Below are 26,951 nucleotides of genomic sequence, written 5' to 3' on the forward strand. Positions count from 1 at the left end.
GATGAAAAACGGTTGAAAATTATATGGAATATTTTTATTTTTAATACATTTTGAAAGATAAAGTTGTTTAGCTTTTTGGCCAAAAAACTGTAATATGCACAAGATTTTATTCATTATTACAAAATAGTCAATTTTGTATCTTTACCAAATCTAAGAATGACTGAGTAGCATAAAAACTGAACTAACAGCTAATGATTCACAGGGGATACAAAGCAAGACAAATGGAAACTTATGAATTGCTGTATTAACCCCATTCTATCATTATTTTTTTGTTATTACTGAAATTGTTAATATTTAGTTGAGTCACTTAGTTGAGACCTTGATAACTGGACTTCAGCAAGGTAAAAGCAGCAAATCACTTCATTTGATGTCCTATCACCTGTAACAAATACCTGTGCACACTGTCTTTCCAGGAGATTCCGACATTTTCTGAGTCAGCTGTTTCTCAACAGGACTGGTGAGCACAGAAACATCTGCAAAAGAGCTTTAGTGAGCTGCATGAAATCTTCCCCCAACAAATTAAAAACGGGCCCCTTCTTTATAAATCTTACAACCGTTTTAATATTAGTTGGAACAGTTAAGTATCTGGGATGACTAACAAGGTGACAGTTGCTGAAGAAAACTTATTCCTTAGTGGGATGAACAGGAAGATAAGGTTTCAACATCAGAATGTGCAGTCAACTGGAATAATTAAACACATGCAGAAGGTTGGAAGGTTCTTACCTTTGGTCGAAATACCAGGATTATGAAACCAAAGTGGTAAAGGTCGTAATGTTTCAAAAACAGTATAGTTAAAAAGCAAGGGAATGGAATGGCAAAAACATTCTTATTTTTATACTGTAATTTCAAAAGTAGATGGACTTTAAATCTATAGAATGGATATTTTTAAGGAGTATGCAAACTGCAATTTAAAAACCGAAGTAATTGTTCCACTGCTTTATAGTATGGTTTTACAGATGTTTTACCTTCACTTCTGATTGATCTTCAACTCAGTGATTTATAACTTTTTTTTTCGCTGAAAGTTTTCCTATGCCTCAGCTTTTATGTCACATAATTCATGATTCCTAAGTACCAAAGGACAGGATCATGCATTCCTTTGCTATATTGATAATTATTCCCTGAAACTCCTGACTGGTAAGTTTCTTGACTGCTACTTATTTCTTTAACCAAGACATATCTTACCTTAACACAGAGAGACCACCTACAATACCGACACTTTGAAGAAAGTACCAGGCACTGACTGGTACCGAGGGACCTGGATTTGCGGTACCTTTGTGGAGCTGACCGGATTGGATGTCTATGAGTTGCCTGGCATACACAGATTCTGAGGTATGGCTAATGTAGTCAGATGCTGACCTGAGCTACTACAAAGAGCAAAGTCATCAGAGTTAAAGCTGTGGGACTACTGAGGAATCCCATTCTTTTGAATTCTGCCTGGCTTGTCCTTTAGTATCTTTACTGTTCTACAAAACGTGATTGAAGGAAATGTGTACTCTCATCTACAGGTTAGGAATATGTAAGAGTTAATTCTCCATTTTCCCTAAAGAGATGGAGTGATGAAGCTGTCCACCTGCCTTCTCTCTTCCTTGAGGTTCTGCACATTTGGTTGTGCGTGTGCTTAGGTGGACACTCCTGGTTCCAGAACTGACTTCACAGCTTATCATCCACGGACACCCCCCCACCCCACACACACACCGTGGGTACCCACTGCTGTCTTCCTACAGCACCTGCCCCAACTGGCTTGCACTGTGCTCTCTACTCCACGGCTTGCTGCCCAGTGCGGGAGAAATCCAACCACTGTGAACACTGGACGTTACAAATTTAACGTTCCAGTCTCAAACTGCAGACCTATTCCACAATCTGTTCTTCATCTCTAACAGAATCCCTTCAGTTCTTCACTGGGGCTAGCTCAGGTCTCCCCACGGCTTTCCTGAGGCACTCTCCCTTCCCCACCTTTCCCCCGTGGCTCTCTTCTCTCTTGCCAATGATTCTCAGCATTAACCTTGCAATGGACTGGATGTTTGTGTTCCCCCAAAATCCATATGCTGAATCTTAACCTCCTAGTGCAATGGTATTAGAAGGCGGGGCCTTTGGGAGGTAATTAGGTCATGAGGGTGGAAAAAGGACCCCAGAGAGCTCTCTTGCCCTCTTCTGCCATGTGAGGACATGAGAAGATGGCAGTCTGTAACCCAGAAGAGGGCTCTTACCAGAACGTGACCACGTTGGCTCCCTGGCCTTGGACTCTGAGCCTCCGGAACTGTGAGAATTGAATTTCTGTTGTTTATAACCCCGTCTATGGTGCATACTTTCTTAGAGCCTGACGTGACTGAGACTTCGTGGAGAAAAGAGAGGTTACCAAGTAGGAACTCATTCACTATCCCATCTTTCTACTTCTACACTCTCTTCTTTAATTATACAATATAATAAATTTACCTTTTTTGGGGTGGGAGAAAAAAGGGAGAAGCACTCTTTCTAAATATACAACTCATCTGCCTCAAGTCCTAAAACATTAAAATGCGAAAAACTGTGCATCTTAGAATAACAAAGTAGAGCATTTCTAACCCTGCTCTGCGCCCCACACTTCTCTCCAGGCCCCTCATGCTGCCTTAGGGAGCCCACAGCATCTGCGAGTTCCCCGACTATCTTACCCAAAAGCAGCTGTGCAGCCCCATGCAATCACTTGCTGCTTTCTCTTTCTGCTTTGATTGTCCTCCATGGCACTTACCTTTATAATGAGATTACATTGCCTGCCTCCACCCACTAGAATGTAAGCTCCAAGAAAGCAGGGGCTTGTTTTGTTCGCTACGAGTACCTCAGTTCCCAGATCAGTGTCTGGCAGATGGGAGTAACACAATATGTTAGTTACTAAATGAGTGAGCTATTAACTCTCAACTGTACATTCTCTCCTTTGCTTTTGCTAAACACAAAAGTATAAAAGCCAAACCAATAAGAGTCCTTGGGCTCTTTTTACTCTTCAAACTACCACTCTACTTCCTTTAAGTTATTCTAGGTAATGTACATGTACCCTGTCTCTACTCAGCAACTTCTATTCTTCCCTCAACCCCCTAAACCCTTAAATTCCATTATTAAGTACTAAAACGTCCTTCAGTTCAGTCAGGGGTCAGACTGGGTGCTTAACGTATTATCTCACTTAATCCTCTACCAGCTTTTGAAGTGAACATCTCCAGTCCACCGATGCAGAAACTGAATATTTCTTGTGAGGACATAAAGCTGGTGAGAGTGAGATTTGAACCCAGGTCTGTCTGGCACTAAAGCTGTTCTCCTTTCATTTCCAATACACAGAACTTACTAAGCTGTTCCACAATTTATCCGTTTATGTGTCTCTTCCAATGGCTGGTGAGTGTCACATAATCCATCTCTATGTTGAGAAAGTAAAGACTGACTGTTTTGACTAACTTTTTCCAATCAGTGAGTGTAACAGTCAGGATAGAAAGAGCGAGCTTTTTTTTCCAACAGGAATATTTAGCACAGTTGCTGGAGAGGTAGTTCACGGAATTCATACACAGTGATTCCCTTCGAAATGCCCAAGGCGTTAAACGCCAGACTCCCTGCACGGGTGGCAGAGTGTCTAGTGAACAAATAAGACTTACACCAAAAAGGAATATTTTTTAAAGCAACAACTACACAATAAATTTAATGAAATTTTAAAGTACTGACTTAAAGTTTTTTTATAATGAGCAAAAGAGAAGAAAAAATCATTACTAAGGTCTTTTATAATTTTAGAAATAATATAAATTTCCTAGATATTTTCTAATCCCATGCAACCTGCTTCTAAAACTGAGGTTATTGAAGAACATTAGCACTGAATGAAAAAGTCTAAAAATGCTGAAAGAAATTCTAAATTCCTCATATGGTGACTCCTGCCCTCTTCAATATACTTGACAAAACATCAGTGCTGGGCCTAAACTTTGGATCTGGGGAATTCTCCCTTTTTTGGTGGCGGGGGTGGGGTGGGGAGGGGGGGGTCCTCAGGGAAAACAAGACAAATTGCATTACATATAAGAAAGAGAACAGAGGGAGCTTTGGTTCTTCCATGTACAGTGAGAACGAGTTTGAGAAAGATAAGGATCCCTACTGGCTTTAGTTTCTCCCTTTAAAACGAGAGGATTACACTGGATTATCGTTTCTCAAAGTGTGGTCTGCAAATCCTGGGAGGGCTCAACACTCTCCCTACTAATTAGATGCCATTTGTTTTTTTCACTACGTTGACTTTTGCACGTGTTGCACTGATGAGGTCAAAGGGATAACTGGGTAAAACTACTCTGGCACTTTAGCCTGAATTAAGGCAGTGACAGCAAACTGTTCAAGCAGTCATATTCTCCACCACCAAACCCTCTCAGCAGAACAAAAAAGTGGTACAAAATTTTAATAAACCTTGAACCTTATATGCTTTTTAAAATTGTGAGTGATGAAATGGTTCATACTCTTAGGGCACTTCTGCTGCATACTGAAGTGTGCCAGTTGCCTTGAGGAAAAAGCATTTGTGCAATTGTTTGAGTTGCAAAGCTGAACTGCTGCCTTTTCTCATGGAATAACATTTGTACTTGAAAGAACATCCAAAACACATGCTGAAAGAACATATTCGGACTTGAATATTGGGTGAGCATTTTCTCAAAAATGAACGAATAGAGCTACTCATTACAAGTAACCATTGCGGATGATATATCATTCTTTCAAGCAGCAATTAGAATTTTGGAAAACTTGAATTCATCACCAGGAGCCTGAAGCTTCCCAATAATGACTTTTTCAAATGAGACTGGTGATTGCATTAACAATATGATTTTTAAATTATTGTAAAAAATGATATACAGTAAGACCTCACTTAATGTTGTCCACAGGTTCTTGGGAACTGGAACTTTAAGCAAAATGATGTATAATGAAATAGTTTTACCACGAGGTAATTGATAGAAACAAGAATTAAGTTCCTACAGCATGTATCTCATCATAAAATTATCACCAAACGTCTCAATAAAGACTCAAAACATTTCTAATATTAAACATAGAAATAAATGTGAGCTAGTCATACATTAAGATAGATGTATAAAAACAAGTAAGAGAATTCTTTTCCAAACTGCTTATTCCAGTTCAGAATCTTGGATGGCCAGAGCCTGTCCTGGCAGCTCAGGATGCACGGTGGGACCCAACCTGGGGCAGGACACTCTTCCATCTAAGGGTGCACCCACACTCAGACTAGGACAATTTAGACACACCAACTAACCTCATATGCACATCTTTGGGACATGGGAGAAAATCCATACAGCCCCGGGGAGAACATGCCAATTCCACAGAGGCAGTGGCCTCGGTCAGGAATAAAATTTTTTTCTCATCAATGTAATAATAAAAGGACGTTGAATGAAACAGCATTATTCAAATACCTGCTGTATGTATAGAAGACCTGCATAACTCAGTGAACTGTTTTCTAAATGACCAATGCCTGATGTTACATGGATGGGTAAGACTCATTGGAGTGTAAGACAGACCAAAATGTAACAGAGTACAAGTGGCTTCCAATTTCACATTACAACTAAACTTTAATTTACCTGACTTTACTAAAGACAGCTGTAGTTATCTGACATGTTTTGGTATAGTATCAAAGAAAAATATCCACAATTATTTGAAAAGGCTGTTAAAATACTCCCTCCCTTCCCAGCTAGTATAAAGCTAATTTTTTAACAAAAACAACATACTAAATGCAGGACCAGATATGAGACTCCGACCATTTTCAATGAAGCCAAAACACATAAGTCAATGCTAGTCTTTTCATTAATTTTTTTGTTTTGAAAAACAGCCAATTATATAAAATAATGTTATTTATGATAAACTGAATGAACTTAACATGAATTTGTTATTTTAAAATGAATTCACAAATATAATTTTTGTTTTTAATCTCAAATACGGTAAATACTAACAGATATAACTGACACAAACAAATGTTCTTTAGGGTCCTCAGTAATTTTAAGAGTGTTAAGAGGTCCTAAAACTAAAAGGTTGAGAATTGCTGAACTAGATGAAATCTAATGTCCCAGTTCTTTTGAGATTCTATGATATTTTTGTTGTGTATGTGAATGAGAATAGAAAATAAGACATGGAAGTGTCTTTCATTTGATTGGTAAGTTTTTGTTTCTTTCACGTTTGTTTTCTTATGAGAATGTAAAACGGCAGATTTGTAGGACAGAGTTTTGAAAATAAAGTACCTAAAGGTAATTTATCCTTTAATTTTTATTAAAATATCAATTATAATTAACATAACACTAGTTGGAAATGTTAAAATACAGATTAAATAATAAAATGCTTGATAAAAATCTTATAAATATGTAATGTAATGCTTCAGAAATTTGTTATTTAATTTGAATTTATATTCATGAATATCTTGTAAATTATATTTAAGCTAATGACAATTGTAATTTCTCCCCAATTTTGAGAAGTATCATCACAAGATTCCCTTGGTAGTATATACTGTAATTTTTTTAAAACATAGAGCACTGTTTTTAAAGAACTTTTAACAAAATGCATTAAATATTTTAAATTATTTGATCAAAACCAAAATAATCATAAGTTGCTCAGTGTAAGTTGGATGGTGGAATTTCTGTGAATGTTTTTAGGATTTGGGTATCAATTAATCTGAAGACAAGAATAACATTTTTATTGTGGGAGAAAATCAGAGCACCCAGAAAAAACCCACACAGACACAGAGAGAACGTCCCAATTAAAAGCATCACCAGACTTACTACTTTCTATTCCTCTCAGTATTAGGCTTTTACAAACATAATATGCCTAACCTATATTTTTGGCTTGCATAACATCCTAAATACTCCTGTCAAACTTCTTTGCTTTTATCCCTGCTCAACTCATCACATCAACCATCTGCATAAATAAAGATGTAAGCATCTGCTATATGGCAAATGGTCTCAGGGGCAGATGTTTCCATCCTTGTGCTCATGTCACTGGGTTGGATACATTATTTGAACAGATGTACACAATCTTAAAGTGTTGTGTCCCACAGTGAAATGTCTCCAACTGCTTTCTATCAAAGTACATAAATGCTATTTGCACCTGCATTTATGTTAATGATATAAAGGCAGCAGGGGTCTAATAAAGTGAGATGTGATGGTATGAAATATATTTACATGGTTAATTGGAGTTTCTCAGAGACAATGCTGCCAAATGGCCACGCTGACACTGATATACACCCAGGTAGATTATCTGATTAGTAGCCTGCTTTTTAAGCAGTGGATATATGGTTACTTTCAAATGACAAAAATACTCATAAGAATATTCCAAACTCCAGTATTTTATTTCAAAATAGGAAAATAACTTCTAGTATAAAGGTCTTTTAGGCCACCCAGGTCATTTCTATTTTGTTCTACAAGGAAATTTCTATAGGTATGTGTGTGTTTTCCATTTGTACTTCTGTCAACAGCATAACATACTAATAATCCATAGTAGTATTTTGCAGAGGTTATATTACATCGGAAAGTTCCAATTTCCAACATTAAGGAGTTAACCAAAACCAGCTTGAAAATGTCAATTTGTACTTGCTCTGCAACATAAAGTGGTACCAAAAGTCCAAGAACAGCATTTGCACTACTAGTTAAGATCAAAACGTTTCCATATGAATGTCACATATTTGGAAACATAATATTTTGGTACTTCATAGGGAATTTTTTCCCTCAATAATGAGGTCACAAAGCCATGTTAACCACTAAATGCAAAACATCAAATTACAGTGGTTCTCCTTGCTTCTGTGCATTAAATGTGAGGGCTAAAAAGCCAAAGAATTTGCAATAATAGCTGTCTTTGTAGCTTTAGTGAGCTAAAAACTTGTGGTCACTTTCAAATAATGTATTTATTACTTTATTAACTTGGCGTTAATAACATCAACTTTGCATAAAGTTATATCTGAGTTAAATGTTACCCAAAATAAATTTTATTCTGCAAATTATTCTGAGATTTATATTGTGCTTTAAAAGAGTTTACAAGGTACATTCATATATAGCTGATTCTCATTATTTACAAATTATTTATGTGCGAATTCACCTGCTTGCTCAAATTGATTTGTAATCCCAGATCCATACTTTTGGCATTTTCGTGGTCATTTGTACATATGTACAGGCAAAAAATTTGATTCACCTGATGTGCATGTTCTCAGCAGTGGTCGGTGCTGTGCCTTGTGTCAGCTCTCATAAAAAAAAAAAAACAAGTGTCCTTTTCACAGTCTATTTAGTGCCATATTTTCTAGATCTTTTTCCTTTTTATTGGCGATTTCAATGTTTAAAACAGCCCTTAGGCATAGTGTGCCATGCTGTCCAGTGTTTCTAAGCATAAGAATACTGTAATGTGCCTTACGGAAAAAATACATCTGTTAGATAAGCTTTGTTCAAGCATGAGTTATAATGCTGCGTCTGTAAGTTCAATGTTAAGGAATCAACAATATATATTAAATAAGCTGTCTTTAAACAGAAACACATGTAACACTAGGTACTGTGTTGATGAAAATGTTGTGCTGTGACCAGAGGCTCATAGGAACCTAACCCTGTATTTCTTCTAGGAGCAATGGTTCAGTATTAGCTAGTTCAGTATTTGTGGTAAAGTTATAGAATTTTTTTGTATCAGCTAATTTACTGTTTGTGGTAACTATTTTGAATGAGGAGAACTGAATGTACCTTACCTCGCCTGACTGTTTCAGGATGAGAATTATTATCCCCATTTGAAAGATGGAGGGAATAAAGCTCACTGATTTAGCCAAGATCACAGAGCCTCAAAAGAAGGGCAAAAGAATAACCAGGGCTCAACTGACAGCTCTTAGCTTAAGTGTTTTTTCACTGGAATGAGAAGAGAGGGGACGAGGGGAAGGCGGAGAGAAGCAGGGGGAGGAGAAGGAAAAATAAGGAAAAATAAGAAACAGCTTTAATACCGTGTTTGAAAGAGTGAAACCACAGTTAGAGAACATGATAAAGAACCATTTTTAGGTTGAATTCTCATAAAATGTAAACTCTTGCTTCGACAGGCAATCAGTTTTATTAATGGAACTGGGCGATAGGAGAGTAGAGCTTAGTTTGGTTTCCATTTTTCCCCTTTGCTCTTTGCTCCCTGCCACCCCAAAGACAATAAATATTTGTTATATGAACACACAGCCCTGAGAACTCCAGCTTCGTGTTTTACTAAAAAATAAAATTAAATGTTTTCATGGCATCTAAGTAATATGATTTTTTACAAATGTTTGAGAGTTTAAAGCATTTTCAACAAAATTTAATATGTATTGAGAACCTGCTACATGCCAGGGTGATTTAGAGCCTCCTCCAAACAGAAAATGTATCAAGAAGTTATAAAGAATCCAACTGATACTAAGTAAGATCATTTTTCTAAAGTTAAAAAAAATCAATTAATTAGCTACCCCAAATGTTACTTACTTGCATTCTCAAGTGTTATGTTCACTAATACCAAAATGTTTGTAAGATATAATATATATTTTTATGTCTATAAGACATAAGAATATATTTTTAGGCTATGCCATAATTATTTTTAAAGTATTTTAATTGAATCACAAAATCCAGCTTTTTGTTTTTTATAGATTCATATCTGAAGTCACGTGATAGACAGTAATGGCTAAGGCTCCCCAGTTAAATAATGCACAGGTTTTGAAAATTCGTAGTTGTACAGCACGTATTTAGTTAACTGCATTGGTCTGAAGGGGGTTATTACGACCACTGTGTCTTGCCTCAGAGCATCTGCTGTTTTCTCACCTCCATTTATTATTACTCTTGTTGAATAAAAATAGCGCTCACAATTTGAAAACTGTTTAAAAATACTAATGGTATGACAGAGCTGAGACGTGTTAGATCTGTCGTCGACCTGTAGCAGACTTGCCTAAGAAATGGCAAAACTGAATTGGAAGCTGGCAAATGACTAAGAATTTTGAATGACTCCAGTAAAACAGACCCTCCCTGGATCTAAACGAAGATTCTTTCCTGACCAATGAACCTTGGAGCTTGTTTTAACCTACTGTGTGGGGACTTAAAAATTCATTCTGCCTTCTCCAAGGTATAAACTTCAATTGTTAATTGGCATAGCCACAGTGAACTTCTTTCTAGCACATAAAAAACAAAAATTGTCCCTGTCAGAGAAGCGTTTGGCAAAGTTGCTCACTTGTGTGTTTCCTTATCTTTCAGAAAATAAGTTCATTTACATTTTCAAAAACACTGCCGTGGTTTTGCCTTTCCTTCTACAAATTTAAAGTGGAAGTTAATAACAACTGTATTTGGCCTTATCATGTTGTTTTCATATATTCCCCCCCTACTCCCTACAAAAAAAAACAAAAACATGGTTTATCATTTGTTACAATTTGCTATTTTCCAATACAAAATACCTGTCCTTATATTTTTATTAGCTTATCATTTAAAAATGTCAAACAAAAAAAAGTTATGGGAAAACCATAAATCCAGTCCCCAAATCCTGAATATATGAGAAGAGAGAGTATTCTAACAAAATAATTCTAATGAACTTATGAAGATTCTATAAGGAATACTTTCACACAGAAATGAATACTGATGACATTAAATTATAATGGAAAGCTTTTAATATAGTATAAATTATCATAGAGTGATATCACAATGTTAATTCTCTTTATCCAAAATTATAAAACATTTAAATAGAAGACACTAGACTTTCTAATTAGTTTCCTCTAGTTCTCTTCTAGCTTCAAACCCATATCCTTTGTACTCTAAATTTCACCTGTTTGACTTCTACACGTGTTAATGTCCTGAGCACATGTCATCTCTTGTGTTTCCTGATTAGCTTCAAAATTCTGGCTGAACCGACTGTCCTTTGAATCTAGGATTTCAAAGTACATCATACTCACTTCTAATACAGCGTTTGTCATGCTTTATTCTAATTACTTACATGTCTGCTGTTCTAACAGAATTTTTCTTTTGTAGAAGCATAGGCTCTGTCTGGTTTACCTTCGGATCCCTTAAAGCATCTGACATAGCTCCTGGTAAGTACTGCCTTGGTGAACATTAAACCTGCTTTTATTTTTATTAGACATTTTATTAAGAGATAGTATGTGATGCAGTGGATTTTCTTAAGCCCCATAATTCTGCTGGTAACGTCCTACCTGAATTTCATACATTAATGTGTATGGTATGTGTGCATGTTTGTTTACGAGTATGAAATTCAAAAGTAGCATAATTTATAGATAGCCATCAATGGTTTGTTAAGAAAATCAATCAGCATTTAATTAATAAATGACGTACACCCAGCAAATGTCTCGTGTCACAAAAATGATTATATTTGATGACAGAAATACAAACAAAATCATAATTTAAAAATCTAGTATTTTTCTTTGTTAAAAAATATTAGCGGAATCCAGGACACAGAGAAAGCAACTGAATAGATCTATGAGTAAATTAATGAATACGTAGGTAATTCTTAGGCCTCGCGTGTATTATACAATTTTTCCTTACTGATATAATTTCCCATGACACAAATTCTAATTTCTGCCTACTATGTTTAAAATAGCTTTAAACATTCATATATGTAATTAAACACAATATATTTGATCAGAGAAGAGAGATGATCTAAAAATAGATTATAAATATTCTCTATAAATTCATGTGTGCCACGGTACAAATAGTGAGTTTTGGATTTTGATAGATCTAGGTTCAAATCTTAACTCAGTCACTTAATGGCTGGCGATCTTAGTAAAAGTATGTAATTTCCCTGAACCTTTAAAGTAAAGATTATTTCTAATTTATTGTTTAGATTAAATAAAACAAAGGATGTAAAATGTTAGGTAGAGAGACTATTACCCTGAAGGCACCTGTCTAGTTCTTTTAGCTATTATATCTCTTTCTCTGTCAAAGTCTGGGTCGGGGGCTTAAGTATCCTTTGTCTTAGAAAAGAGTGATGAAGAATTTACTAGAGCTAATGAATCTTAGCTAGGTTTGAAGGTGGCTTATACTCTGGCCAAGTCAATGAAGATAACTAAGTTTATGCGATAGCTCAGGCAAGTAGACACAAAAATTAAAAAAAACTTAATGAGAAGCAAAATAGGCAAGAGGTGTGAGTGGTGATATGCTTTTAACTTCCCTATATTAAGCCAGAAACCAAGCAGCTCATTGCTTAGTTACACAGACTTAAAACCTTTTAGAGCTGGAAAAGAATGTGTAGTAATATTGGCTTTACTAATAGAGAAACTAAGGCTGAGGGGCAAAATAACTTGTCTGAGGTTCCACAGCTGGTTAGAGGCTGATGTAGGACAAGGGCCCAGCTTCCTTGTAACTTGGTTCAATAAACAGTCTTTCCTCTACCCAGTCACATTTCTCCATGCTTACCCAAATGAGGAAGGTAATACCAGCTGGGATATCGAACTTCCAAACCCCTGCTACTGCAGAAATCTTCCAAAGGCTATATACCAGAAAATACTCATAGGAAATGCATACTTATTACTTCTAGATAGGGTTTGCTTTCCTCCCTAATCATTCCCATATCTTTTTTTGCTCTAGTGTTCAGGGATGGGTCATGTATGAATCTCAAGGACTCTTACTCTCCCTTTGGCCAGGTGTCTGGAGGAGAAGCAAGCCAGGGAGTCTCCTCTGTGTTCACCTCCCATGGGTCTCCTTGGGTCATGCTTGGCCTGTTAAGGCCAGTAGGCATTCCAAGCCGGAGACAGCCACGTCCAACTCACTGCATCAGTTTCCACACACGGAGCGAGCCCAGATATTAAGTCACAACCATCAAGAACAACAGCCACCATCATCTTCTAAGTGCCTACTATACAATTAGCAATATTCTGAGTGATTTACATATAGTATCTCCTTTAATTTCCACACAATCTATAGGGTAGGACTTACTATCTTCATTTTATAGATTTATAGTTGAGAAAGCTCAGGTCAAGTGATGTACCTAAGGTTATGCAATTCCGTGGTAGAACTGAGTTTCAAACCCAGATTCCATGCTCTATAACATTATCTTTTTTTCTTGGTAGAGAAATCAAAGACTGTTGTCACCAGTTAAGGTTTCTTTATAGCAAATTCACTATGTTCACTAAAATTTACATTTAGAAAGTCCAATTCTTGAATGATTAAAGACATTATTTTTCTCACTCACTTATCAAAACTTCTGAGTGGAAGAGAATACGTAGGGGCAAGAGAAAGACTTGAATTCCTCTTAAAGGTTAGAATTTGCCCTTTACAATGACAAAAATTTAATTATTCTTTATTCGGAAAGGACTCTAACTCCACCTGTAAACTGCTTTCTTGAAAAAGGTCCAGGAGCTCCTGTTAAAAAATCATGATTTTCTTTTTAAAAATCATATGGAGGAGAAATGGTTTTTCTAATGTTTCTTTTTAGATGGGTACAGGTAGAAACAGTTCAAAGAAATATACAAGCAAATAGCATCTCTCTCCATGTGTGCTATGTGTGTGCATTGCATGTAAATGAATATATATACACATGTAAATGTTCTTCTCATTAAAACACATCATTCTGTTACACTAAAGCCAATATTCCATAATTTCATTTGACATCTATTAGTGCCAGCTAATGGGATGGGCTCTGTGAGTTTTGTGTGGAACGAGGTGGCCCTACTCTCGAGGAGCTCTCATAAAAGAGAAATGTCCCTAAATCCAGGAATCCATTTACATTCAGTAATTTACCAAAGGAAATCAACTTTCGTATATATACGTTTTTGTTCTTAGTTCCAAGAAATAAGTCACCTTATGGCTAGAGGAGAGTGACATTAAATATATCAATTAAAACTATAACATACGCATAACCATTATCTTCAGCATGGCTTATCTTACCTTGATCTTTTGGTGATAACGATATAGAATTCTGCATTGTAACGTATTTGACTTGAAATAGTAGCTTCCCTAAAAATAACCAAGCACAAGCAATAATTAGAAATAATTGAAATGCCATGTTAATACATACAAAAATATAAATAAGCTTTTAAAAAGGCTATAACTATATGAGTAATAAAGAATTGACTGAACTATTAAAAAACTGATGTTTTCATTTCATTCTCATTTTTATACAGACAGGATCTCACTGAATGTACTGGTGTGAGCCTGGAAAGGGAAGCAATGACACACTGAGAGACAGTACCTGCATCTCTATCCTTGTAGGGTCAGAGAAGTGCGAGTAGGTATAATGAAGCTTCCCCCCAAATGTGCGGCCTGATAATTATGTTTAACATACTCTGTTTAAGAATAACTAAAATGTTTAATAATATAGGCAAGGGCAGTATAATTGCAATATAATCATTTGATAAAATGTAATTCAGTCATTAAAATGTGATAATGAAGACTATTTAGCAACATGGAAAATGCTGATGATATAATGCATTGGATGAACATACTAAATGACATACATATGAGGATAACAATTATATTAAAAATGCACAGAAAAATACATGACAGAAAATATGTTTATTGACATTGTGTTTGGTGATAGAATTGCAGATGTTTTCCCCTCATTTTAGCTATTTTTCGAATCGTCTATAACGTAGGTTTCCATATTAATAAATTTTTTGAATGTAAAAATAAGACAAAGTCCTTGAAAAAATACAGGTAAATATTTTTATAAGGCTTCATAGAAAATATACTAAAATATACTTAGAAATACAAACACTGTTTCTAAATGTAAGACCTAATCATTTACTCACATAAAATACATGCACATAAAAATACATGTGCTCCTTAACACAAATGGCTGAACTAGACAGGTTATAATGACTGGGAGAGCATTTTTCTACCTAAATAAAAATCTGTTGGGGAAAATATGTTCTAGCTTTACCCTTATTTTTTTTCTTTCATAGGTTTTCAGTAAAATTTCTTCCAGTGGCTCTAACTACAACTCTAAATTTATATTCCCAGGTTCCAGGATGAAATATTCTCTGGGTACTACATATGTCCACTTGACTACATGCAAACTAAATCTAGCTCCTTCCTCCTCTGAAATATTTTTTAAAGCTCTTGCCTCTGTTCCATCCCCACCATTACTGCCGTAGTCAGGGCTTGCTGGTATTAGAACAGCCTCTAGATTGTTTCTCTGTCTCCAGTTTTATATCTTTCTAATCCATTCTTTTTGATGCAGTTAGCATGATCTTTCCACTTTTTTTAATTAAAAAATTTTAAGTTTATTGAGGTCTAAATGACAAATAAAATTGTATATATTTAAAGTACAAAATGTGATTTGACATATGTATACTTTGTGAAATGATTACCACAATCAGATTAATTAACATATCCATCACTTCATATAGTGTTTTTTTTTTCTTTTTTCTTTGCAGTGAGAATACTCCAGGTATACTCAGCAAATTTCAAGAATGCAACACAGTATTATTAACTATAGTCACCAAGTTGTACATTAGATCCCCAGAGCTTATTTATCTTATCTTTCCCAGAGACAAACACTTTCAATTCTTAGAGCTGATTCTTACAGGATTTATACCTCCATTTCTACCAATAACATGCATATAATCCTACTTCTTGTTTGGTTTTAGGCAGTTATCTATTGATTCCTACTGTAAAGGATGGAGATTCATCTCTATTTCTCTATTTCTCAATCAACAAAAATTTTGCTTAATAATTTTTCTGAGTATAGAATTCTAGGTTGAAATTTAAAATCATTGTTCCACTGTCTTCCGGTTTCTATTTAAGAAATCCAAAGCCACTCATGATCCTTTGTATGCAATTTGTTTTTATTTTTTTCTCTATGGAAACAATGTTTATAAAATTCACAGTAAAGTGTCTCAACCTAATTTCATCCATTTGTCAAGTGTTTAGTGGACCTTTTCAATCTGGAAATTCTTGTATTTTAGATTCTGGAATAATTTCTCCAATTATTTTTCTGAGATTTCCTAATTTACTTTACTCTGTTCTTTTTCCCCTGAACTCTCATTATTCAGATATTTATCTTCCCTGAGGAGGGGGAGGAATTTATATATATTTACATATATATATTTTTTTACATACACACACACTCACATACACACACATTCTCCATGCTTTACCTCTTTTACTTTCGCTCTTTCTGAAGAAATTCCTTAACTTTATCTTCTAGAGTTTCCGTTGAGTTCAATCATCATCTTTACCCAACAGACAAGAATCTTTTTAATGCAAATCTAATCATGTTTTTCCTATGGTTCAAATTCTTCAGTGGCTCCCTGGTGTCCAAAAGATAAAGCCCAACCTCTTTTGCACAGCACATGAAGCCTTTCACACACTGGCTTGTATGGTTATCACCACTATGTTATTAAGAGGTGCATCTCAGACGTCAGCCAGGGAGGCCGGCTCTCACATGTCTCCACAATTCTTCATGGAATGGCTTTCTCTTCCACCTTGCTGTATAATTCCTACTCAGCTCTTCTGCAACATCTACCTGGGCAATTAGAAAATTTTCTATTGATCTATCCCATTATCTTCCAACATACTCTGACTGACTCTTAGCACGTGGCATCTATTTAAACTGTCCATTTTCCCCTTAAATTTGTTAGTTTCTTGATGGCAGGGACAATCCTATATTTATCTTTATATTTCCAGAACTTAAAAGTGACTTTGTATATAAGGTTTAATGTTTATTGAATAAATGTCAATAAACCTGTAAAAACAAGAGTCCTAGAAACTATTTAACAATACTTGCACAGTTCCATTTAGTGCTTTTCATAGCAGTTAAATCTTTTATTTTCAATAGACATTTTCTAAAATTCAGAATCACTTTTTTTAACAAATAGTGTTTTTGAAATCTGAAGGAATGTCTCATTAATTTTGCCACTGCTTACTTGTCTACCACTTAAAATGACATAAAATTGATCAAGTTAATTTTTTCAGTAATAAATTTTCTTTGATCTCTACAGATTGCCTGTTTGTGTTTTTAGAAGGACTGAACCACTCTCCTAAAATGACTTAAAAATTGTAACAGGTAAATGTAAAAAATGTCCTATTTTCCTCAACTTCTGTAATATTAGGCTTGGGGCTTCTAAAATACAATGTTATTTTAGATGTCTATTCCTGGGAAACAATGATTTCCAACATTATCTATGAAACCAAGTTGTTGACAATGCTGCTTTGCTGTTAAAAGGCCCCAGTGCATTTTAGTTAAGTCAAATAAGACCCAAGTTTTAGGTAAGTTTTAACCAACAGGCATCCTCTCCCATTTCTTATTTATTCAAATGTAGAAGATACAGATGTAAGAAAAATATTTGGTTCTTTCTACATGAAACAGAGCATCTTTGGAGAGTTTCCAGCCTGGCTTCTTAATGCTAAAAGAATGAAGAAGTTGGTCAGGCCAGTGACGTTAAAATCATGGTGAAGATGAAAGCGTTTCAAAAAAGAATTGTACCATTTGGTAATAAATGACATGCCTCAGTACAATAAATACGATAAAATTAAAAGGCTGTCATTTACATGTCCAGTCCATGATATAGATACAGATCGTGAAAGTTCATTATTTTGCTCCCTTCAATCAGTCTGGCTGCCAGCGTTTCAGTGAAGTTTGGACTTAACTCGTTACTTTGAAATGATCATGATTCCACCGTTCTTGCTCTTCTCTTATCCACATTGTCACACAATCATCTTTAAACCTAGCGGGTTTATAGCAAATTTATATAAGATCATTTTGGATTCCTCACATTCCTTTTCTATCTTAAATCTTACCTGCTGCCAAGTACCAAAGAGTTTTGGTTTCATCACCATAGACCAGTCAGTGGACCTGGAACAAACTCAAGTTTCTACCGCCTACCTCTCTTCCATTCTAACCCATTTACAACACTTTCAGTACAGTCCATTTCTCTCTGAGCTCTGCTCCCATCTCTAGCTTTCTCCTACTTTATAGATTCTGCTTTAAATTAAAATCCCATCAATTAGCTTTAACAAACTTCTTTGCTTAAATTCCTGCTTACTTCACCCATGTTTTATATTTTTCCATTTTCCTTTGAGTGTGTGAATTGCTGCTTAATAATGATTCTGGTGATTTTTATTCCTCTTTTAAAACAATTCAAACGTTCATCTTTTCCCTGGAACACTCTAGTCACAGATTTACCTTTTCGGCATTTCCTACATTTAAAAAAATTTTGTCTCTGAAAGCATTTGTATAACACTTAGGTTACCATAAAATGATTCTCTCCAACATGGAAAAAGCTAAATAAAAATGAACAAGCCTCCTTCTCATTCCATAACCTCAATTATCCTCCTCAGAGGCAACAACACTTAGCACTTTTGTGGGTATACTATCAGAAGTAGTCATCTGTGTGGCTGTCGACTAACATGTTTAGATACATGCTCTACCCACTACCTCCTCTCCCCAAATTAGAGTATATTATACATGCTACTCTTTTTTCACTAATATATTTTTAAGAGCTCTCCATACCAGCATTTATGGACCCTCTTAATTCCTTTTAGAGTCTGTATAGTATTTCATTGCATGGAACCACAATTTATTAACCAGTCACTTGCTAATTGACAATGAGATTGTTCTCAACCTTTTGCTCTTACCAAGCTGCAGTGTGCATTCTTATACACACATCTTTGCTAACATGTGCAAGTCTATCTGTAGGATAAAGTTATAGGAAGAAATTTCTGGGTCCATTTGAAATTTTTATGGATATTGCCAAATTGTCATTCAGAGAAGTTGTACTGATTTATTCAACCATGTTTGAAAGTGCCTCAAAACCACTATTTGCAAAAATTGCTACAGGAATTTTTCAATCAACTATCCAAAAGCTGCAAAGATTTTAGCATGCTTAGATATTTTTCTCAACTCTAGTTGAATATACAAATACTGCTCATTGTTGAAATATAAAAACCCTGACAATAAAATGAAAACCAAGTTTCACATTTCAAGGATTTAGAAGGGTGATTGTTTATGAGAAGTCCCTGACAGACTAGAAAAGGGAAAAAGAGTTAGTTGCAAGAGACAGTGCTGTTCCCCAGCATTACTCAAAGTGGGTATTAGTGTCACAGAGCATGGCCCCTTAGTTGGTGTCGGTGTGTTCTTGCTATGAAAATGAAAAGACAAAGTGATTTCCTAATTGAAAAAGACAAATCAGATAAAGTAGTAGGAGGAAAAAAGCTTTACATATTTGAAAAACTAGCCTTTTAAAATGTTTTTCTTTTCAAGACATTACAGAATGTGTAAGTATAGTTTAAAAGTTAATCTCATGGTATAAAAATGGTTACCCTTTGTCTAAAAAAGTGTCTTGACTGAGGTGCTACCAGCTGAGGATCAGGCGAACCCAATTAACCCAATTTTTACTTGTCTGTACTAAGTGGTTTATTTTAGATGTATGCTACTCTTTAAATCCTTTAGGGTATGACATGGCAAAACCATAAACAGGCTATAAAGGTCATGACATTAATTTTCCTGTCATTCTCATGCTTTAAATAGGCATCAAAAACTAAAAGAATCTTGTCCTCTGGGAAGGAAGGCAAATCTGAAACTAATTACGGTAGTTATTATCGTAATATTATTAAATTAAACACTGTGACCCTAGCTATCTTTATTTTGGTACCTTTTGTTAATGAATAAACCTCCTAAATAAGATTATGGCATCCTCTCATAGAGCAAAATGATTCACCAGAGGACTAGTAGAATAGCATAACCACTCAAAAACCTGAGTTTTCACTTACCTAAAACTTAACTAAAAAATTTAATAAGCATACATGAAATCTTTTTTTGCAGGAAGTGCTGTATGTATTCCAAAGTTTTATTTAAGAAGGAAAAACTTCATAAGAGTAGACTACTGAGCAAGAGTCATATCTGTGTTTACTTGTTTTGTTTCCAATATTTTCCTATTTTGTTGACTGAGGACTTACTCATAACTACTGCAATTTATTTAAACCTAAACGAAAATGAAGGGGCAGGGAATATCCCAGTAACTTCTTTTTCTGCTGAAGTTTCCAATACTCAAACTATTTTAGGCGTTTAGAAGGTAAGGCACTTGAAGAGTATTTGCCGTGTGTGTCCTCTAATGCCCTCGAACTGGATTGATACCCACACAGACTATTGGGCTCCTTTCAATCCTTACTAGTGGAGATGAGGGCTGAGGATAGTGACTGATGAGTTTAGGTGGGTGGGAAGGAAAATTAGGCAAGGAAAAGGAATAGCAACATCTGTGTGCAACTAATGAGCAGGGGAAAGAAGAATAAGTAGCAATCACAAAGAAAGAAAAAGGAAGTGGGAGGGAAAAAGGTACAATGGTAACATTATTTTAAAAGGAGAAATGGCATGTGAAAAAAATACTTAAATTCCAGTTTCTTTTAATATCTCAGAAGATACAGAAACCCATTTAAGAACTAGTTCTTCATGTACTTTCTTGCAGTTAGAGAAGATACTATAGGACTTTCTGTACAATGCTGATAGTCTCGATAACCTCTATTTACTAGTTGTTAAAGGAAAATGTTGCTAGTCAACATTTATAGTTATAAATGTTATATAAATTATAACAGTTTACTAAAATTTAAGCTGAAATATACTTTAAAAGCATCTTTTATTTCTCTAAATTTGAGACTTAATCTTAGAATAAAAATTTCTAATTGCCTCTCTTTGTTTAAGGAGTAAACTGACTATGAGGAGCACCACACTGGAAAGATGATAAAAATTAATGTAGAAGGCAGTAGAGGGCCGTTTTTTATTGCAAAGGTTTCCACATGGTTTACTGTGGATACACAGGGATTCCAATTAAAATGATATGATTAGGAGGGCTTTCTTGATCCTCTATCTTCATGTATTTAACTGTGTTCCTACCATCTATTTCTTTACACTTTATAGATCCACATCTCAAACTACCTTTTGTACTCCAAATGTGTATATTTTCACATTAGCTGATAAAACAGTTGTTTAAGCTCGTGCACGATGGTGCTGTTTGGCAGCCAAGAATTCATGTTGAGGCAGTGGCCATCTTGGTCTGTGCAACAGTGATTTCATAATTATTTGAATATTTCATTACATTTTGCTTTATTTTAGAAAAATTAATGGAGCACAAAAGATTAAATGTAAATGTGGTTAATATAACCAAAAGCACAGGCAACAAAAGTTAAAAATAGACAAATTGTACTACATTAAAATAGAAAGCTTCTACACATCAAAAGAAACAGTCAACAAAGTAAGAAGGCAACCTACGGCATAGTAGAAAATATTTGTGAAATCATATATCTGATACGAGAATAATATCCAGACTATATAAAGAACTCCTACAACTCAACAACAAAAAACAAATAACCTGATTAAAAAATGGACAATGGACTTGAATAAACAGTTCTCCAAAGATAATATAAAAATGGTCAGAAAGCATAAAAAAGAAGCTCAATATCACTTACCATTAGGGAAATGCAAATCAAAACCATGATGAGATATCACCTCACATCCATTAGGATGGCTATTATCAAAGAAAAAAAAATGAAAATAACAACTATGAGGATGTGGAGAAATTGGAACCTTAATGCTCTGTTGGTGGGAATGATAAATGATGCAACTGCTATAGAAAACAGTATGGTGGTTCCTAAGAAAATTAAAACTAGAACTACCATATTATCCAGCAACTCCAGTTCTGGGTATATATCTAAAAGAAATGAAGGCAAAATCTCAGAGATATATGCACGACCATGTTCTATATAGCAGCACTATTTACAATACCCAAGAAGCAACCCAAGTATCCATTGACAGATGAGTGGATAAACAAAATGTGGTATATAAACACAATGAAATATTATTCAGCCTTAAAAAGAAAATGAATTTTGAAACATGCTACAACATGGTGAACCTTGAGAACATTATACTAAGTGAAATAAGCCAGTCACAAAAAGACAGGTACTATGTGATTCTACTTATATGATGTATCTAGAGTAGTCAAATTCAGAGAAACAGATAGTAGAATGGTAGCTTCCAGGGGCTGGGGGGAGGGAGAAATAGGAATTTGTGGTTTTATGGGTATAGAGTTTCAGTTTTACAAATGAAAATTCCAGAGATGGGTTGCACAACCATGTTAATATACTTAACACTACTGAACTGTACACTTAAAAATGGTTAAGATAATAAATTTTATGTTATGTGTTTTTTTACTACAATTTAAAAAAGTAAATGTGATTATACTAGTGATAGGAAGCAGAGGTCTTGTAAACAACATAACTTTAGGCAAAAATGACAATTGTTCATGATGTTTTAAGTAGGCAAATCTTTAACCTTTATTGGAAGTACAATGGACTTTAGTCAAGCATGTATATGTGAAAAAATGAAATTAAAGGATATTTACAAAGTATACTATATTTATACTATGCATATATCTATAACAAAAAATGATGCATTAAGAAATTGTATAATGTTTTACTCTGGAATATCTTCTTATATAGCATTACACACTTAACTTCTATGCATTTTTTGAGGAATATAATTTGTACAAAAGTAAATAGTGCCTATAAATAGGAAGCACCAGCCTAGGGCTCCTCAGACAACTTTCTATTTTCCCAAAACATATATCACCCCATGTTCTCTGGTGAGTTTATCAGAGAGGCAGGGGGTTTCTAGGTAATCTTTGTTCATATGGTTACTTTATAACATTAGCAGCCCACAAACTACCCAGGAAAAGTACTTCAATACATAACATCTTCTGAGCTCCAAGTTGGCTCAGATAGGGGTTGGTACCCACTCCCACCTCTGGTCTCCTTTGACAAACTGCCACTTCAGCTATCCACCCCATTTCCCAAGCTCTGGCACTATCAAAACTGAGTTGAGGGAATTAAATTAACTCAAGTGATTCCAGATTAAAACAACTGTAGGCATCTCAGAGATTAGCTGTAAACTCCTCAATTAGCTTTGAGATTAAAGCATCAAGGCCTTTTATTCTTGGGCTCCCCAAGACTTAGGTCTGTATTCACAACGCAGACAGTGAGATAAGCAGACAGGCGTGAGAGTGGGTGGCAGGCACTGCTCTGGGGCATGCAGGGCCTTGTGGGGCTTCTCTTGGGAACATTCAGTTACATTTTAAGGATCTAAAATGATGGCAAAGATTGTACACCTACAGATTATATCCTCTAACAATCACACAGCAAGAAATCCCAAAACCGAAAGAAAACTAATGGGAAATCTTTTCATTTCAATCTCCAACACTGATATTACAAAATCAATTGGTTGTTGCTATAAATAACCTAAACATTCAGTTTCTCTATAAATGACTGGGTGGGGGATCAATTTTAGTCTAATTATGTAAAGGCATATAAAAATAAAAGGATAATTTCAAAGGATAAGAAACTGCTAAGGGTGGCTGCCTCTGGAAAGAGGAAAATTGGGAGGCACTTTTGGGATGGTGATTGCCTTTCCACTCTGCACTCTTTTGTAAAACTTTTGAATATTTCACCTTGAGGATATACTACTAAAAACATTATCAATGATATGAGCAAGAAGAATGAAGCAGATCTAGAAAGACAGGTGGTTCTCAACAAACACTGGCAGGGAAAGATGTTCATGAAATAACAAGTGAAGCAAACTGGGAGAGTGGGTGTGTTCTGATCCCATCTGTCTTAAAAAAAAAAACCTGTATTCTCACAGAGAAAGATCAGTTTGTCATCACTGAGTACCTTTGGCACTTGGCTGGTGGAACTTCCCCTTTTTCTTTGTACATTGTGTGTGTGTGTATGTGTGTGTGTGTACAGCTGACCTTTGAACACCATGGGTTTGAAATGCGTAGGTCTACTTATTTGCAGATATTCTTCAATAAATATATTGAAAAAATTTTTGGAGATTTTCTCACTACCACGAAGCAATTGTTATCAATTACACTAGGCTATCATAAAGCAATCATGGTGCTGCTTCTTCATTATCAAGCATGAATTGTTATACATGTAAATAAATATGAATTTCTTTTTCATGTTACCTTATCATTTTTGATGTCTATTGTTAGTAATATGTATAACATCTACAGTGTTTTGCACTACATAAGATAGTATTAATGTAAGTAGTGACAGATGATTCATCTTGTAAATAGATGACATAAATTTACAGTATCGATAAAAACAATATAGTACTGTAAATGTATTTTTCTTATGATTTTCTTTATAACTTTATAACATAACAGAATACAATATATATGTAACATATAAAATAATGTTAATTGACTGTTTATGCTATCAATAAGGTTTCCATTCAACAGTAGGCTATTAGTGAAGTTTTTGGGGAGTCAAAAATTATATGCAGGTTTGACTGCTGGGGGTCAGTGCCCCTGCATTGATCAAGGGTCAAATGTACACAGACATCTATTTCTCAATTAAATACAATAGATAACTGTTCTAAAAGTGTGAGAAAAAAACCCTACTTAGAATCTACTTTAAAACACATTTTGTTCAAGAAATACAAATAAATATTTTGATTTTCAAGTAGTAATTAACACACTAAATGGTAGTCTTTTCTCACTTTTTGTATTTTCCTCATCCCAAATTCACAGTGACCATAGTCTCAATAAATAACTTTGTCAAAATCAAATGCATGAGGTTCGTAAAGTCATCATCTGATATCTATCAATAAAAAGCAATTAGTATATTATGCCTATATGAATAAGATAGACATTAGATGTAATTTCTTAAAATTCTTGTTTCCCTATGTTATCTCAAAATGCTGCTTAGTAAGATACATTTATTTAAGGATAGATTTTCAAAATCAGCATAAAACTCAAAAAAAATTGTCTAAAGAAACAATATTTCTTACTCTCTCCAATTAGTTTAGACCCTTTTAGTCTATGTTCCTATTGCACAGTTTAATTCTCCTTTTCCAACACTGATCATATTTATATTAAGGTAATGTCTATCTTCCCTGACAGACTCGAAACTCTATTAGGGCAGGTTCCTGGTCTGTCTTGTTCCTATCAGTCCCAGGGCCTCAGAGGGAAGAAGTCTTCCAAAAGTATTTGATAAATATACTTTCAAAGACATAAGCCTAAACAAAAGGAATTGCAAGATTTACAGATATGCAAGGGCAAAACAGATCCTATGTAAAGATTATGTAATCAATCAAAAAAGATACATATCACAGTTAAAAATAGCATGAGGATCAAAGAAAAAGTTATTTGCCTAAATGATCAGTCTGACAAAATCAAGGCATATGTTCACTATGCACAATTACTAAAAGCCTCAAGAGTTTCAACTGTCTTATAAATATAAGGCTCTGAGTCACCAAGCCTTAAAAAAAAAAATAACCACAAGTAACTTTTGAAATGGGATTCTAATACTATATTCTTGAAATATGGTATCATCGAAAAATTCATCTTATTAGCTAATTGTTTCAGAATTCATTTTACTTCAAGAATCTTTGAAAAAGATTATGGGATGGCAAACAGCCTTATACACACACACACATATACACAGTTGGATTTTCATTTTGATAATTCTTGAGAGGAATCCAAATCATAATACTCTTTACTGAATGTATGGTTTTTGGCATATCTTCACTTATACAATCTACTAGAATTGAATTAAATCTACTCATGAACGTGTATGCCAGTTTCAATAGGTGGAAACTTGTATGCCAGTTTCAATAGGAGTGTCATTGTTCCTAGGCCCTCTCAGTGACAGAGCTAGAAATATATGTAGGTATCCTAATCCATGCATACATAAACATCTGTGTATTTCTATATCTTTTTATCTGTGTGTGTGCATAAAAAAAACCACGAGTTCATACTGATAATCTAATCAAATACTACAGAGTGTATCCTAGAAAGTTACACTTTTTCTAAATCAAAAGTTGTCTGCCACAAGGCTAATTAAAGTCACACACTTTTTTTATACAAGCTTACATGTCCGCCAAAGTAGGATAGTGTAAAAGGCATGAGTTCACTCATTCGATCAATAACCCCACAAGGCAGGCATTAGAAAACTACTTCTGCAAAAGGCCATATAGTAAATATTTTCAGTATTGTGAGCCCTACAGTCTTTGTCACGACTACTCCTTTCTGATGTTGTAACATGAAAACAGCCCTATACAATAGAAATGACTAAATGTGGCTGTGTACCAATAAAACATTTTTTATTTATGAATATTGAAATTTTAATTTTATATAATTTTCATGTGTCAGAAGATACTATCTTCTTTTGATTTTTTTTTCAATAATTTAGAAATGTAAAAACCATTCTTAGCTTACAAGCCATACAAAAACAGGCTCAGTTTGGCCTGAGAGCCACAGTTTGCGATCTCCTGACCTAAACCAACTCTTTAGTAAACCTGACTTATATCAATCAGTTACTTACTATCTGTGTAACTTTGTCCCTACTCCACCAAAAAGGCCCAAACAACAAACAAAATCAACAGAACAACAACTACAACTGACTTACTTTAATTTTCAAGTGAGAGTTAGAGAGCTATTTTATTGGTGTAACAACAGTAGCAGCAACTAACATTTATTTTGAGCTTACTGTGTTCTAAACAGTGTCCTAAGTATTTTTAATATGTGCTAATTTATTTAATTCTCACCACAGCCTTGGAATGTGTATTTTATAATCACCATTTTACATATAAGGAACTGGAGGTTAAGTAACTTTTCTAAGCTCAAAGAGCTAGTCAATGGTGGAGCTGAAATTTGAAGCTAGGCACTGGGTTCTGCTCTTAACAACAATGCCTCTAATCTCGAAATTTCCCCAATCTTTTCTTAAAGTTCCCGTTTCAAATAACAATTCTTAGAAATTAAAGCACACAAATTCTTAGAATAAGCACCTATGGAAAACAATGTAATATAGTTAATGGTTATTAGTAAAGAGCTAATCCTTAGATTAAGCCTATATTGACAGCAAGAAAAATAGAAACTTGATTCAAATGGATGCAAGCTTCAGTGTTATGGAAAAGTTGGGAATGATAGTCCCTGACTCTCCCCTGTGTGTGCTGGCTCACCAGAATAAACATTAGTGAAAATGCCCCAGAAGAGGGTTGCAAAAGGCAGGTCACTATGATTTTCT

The 26,951-nt window shown here is 34.8% G+C and overlaps 1 protein-coding gene across 1 annotated transcript in view; it reads right to left on the minus strand.

Annotated features, from left to right (window-relative positions):
- Window positions 1-26,951, minus strand: part of ZNF438 (zinc finger protein 438) — a 94,583-nt gene that overhangs the window by 13,260 nt on the left and 54,372 nt on the right. Inside the window, exons 2-3 of the mRNA XM_025041259.1 lie at window positions 13,824-13,892; window positions 393-473 (exon numbers count right to left, since the gene is read on the minus strand). Coding sequence (XP_024897027.1) covers window positions 393-473; window positions 13,824-13,892 — 150 coding nt within the window. The remainder of the gene's footprint in view (window positions 1-392; window positions 474-13,823; window positions 13,893-26,951) is intronic.

This window comes from Pteropus alecto, unplaced genomic scaffold (genome assembly GCF_000325575.1).
Source record: "Pteropus alecto unplaced genomic scaffold, ASM32557v1 scaffold269, whole genome shotgun sequence".
Taxonomy (NCBI): Eukaryota; Metazoa; Chordata; class Mammalia; order Chiroptera; family Pteropodidae; genus Pteropus; species Pteropus alecto.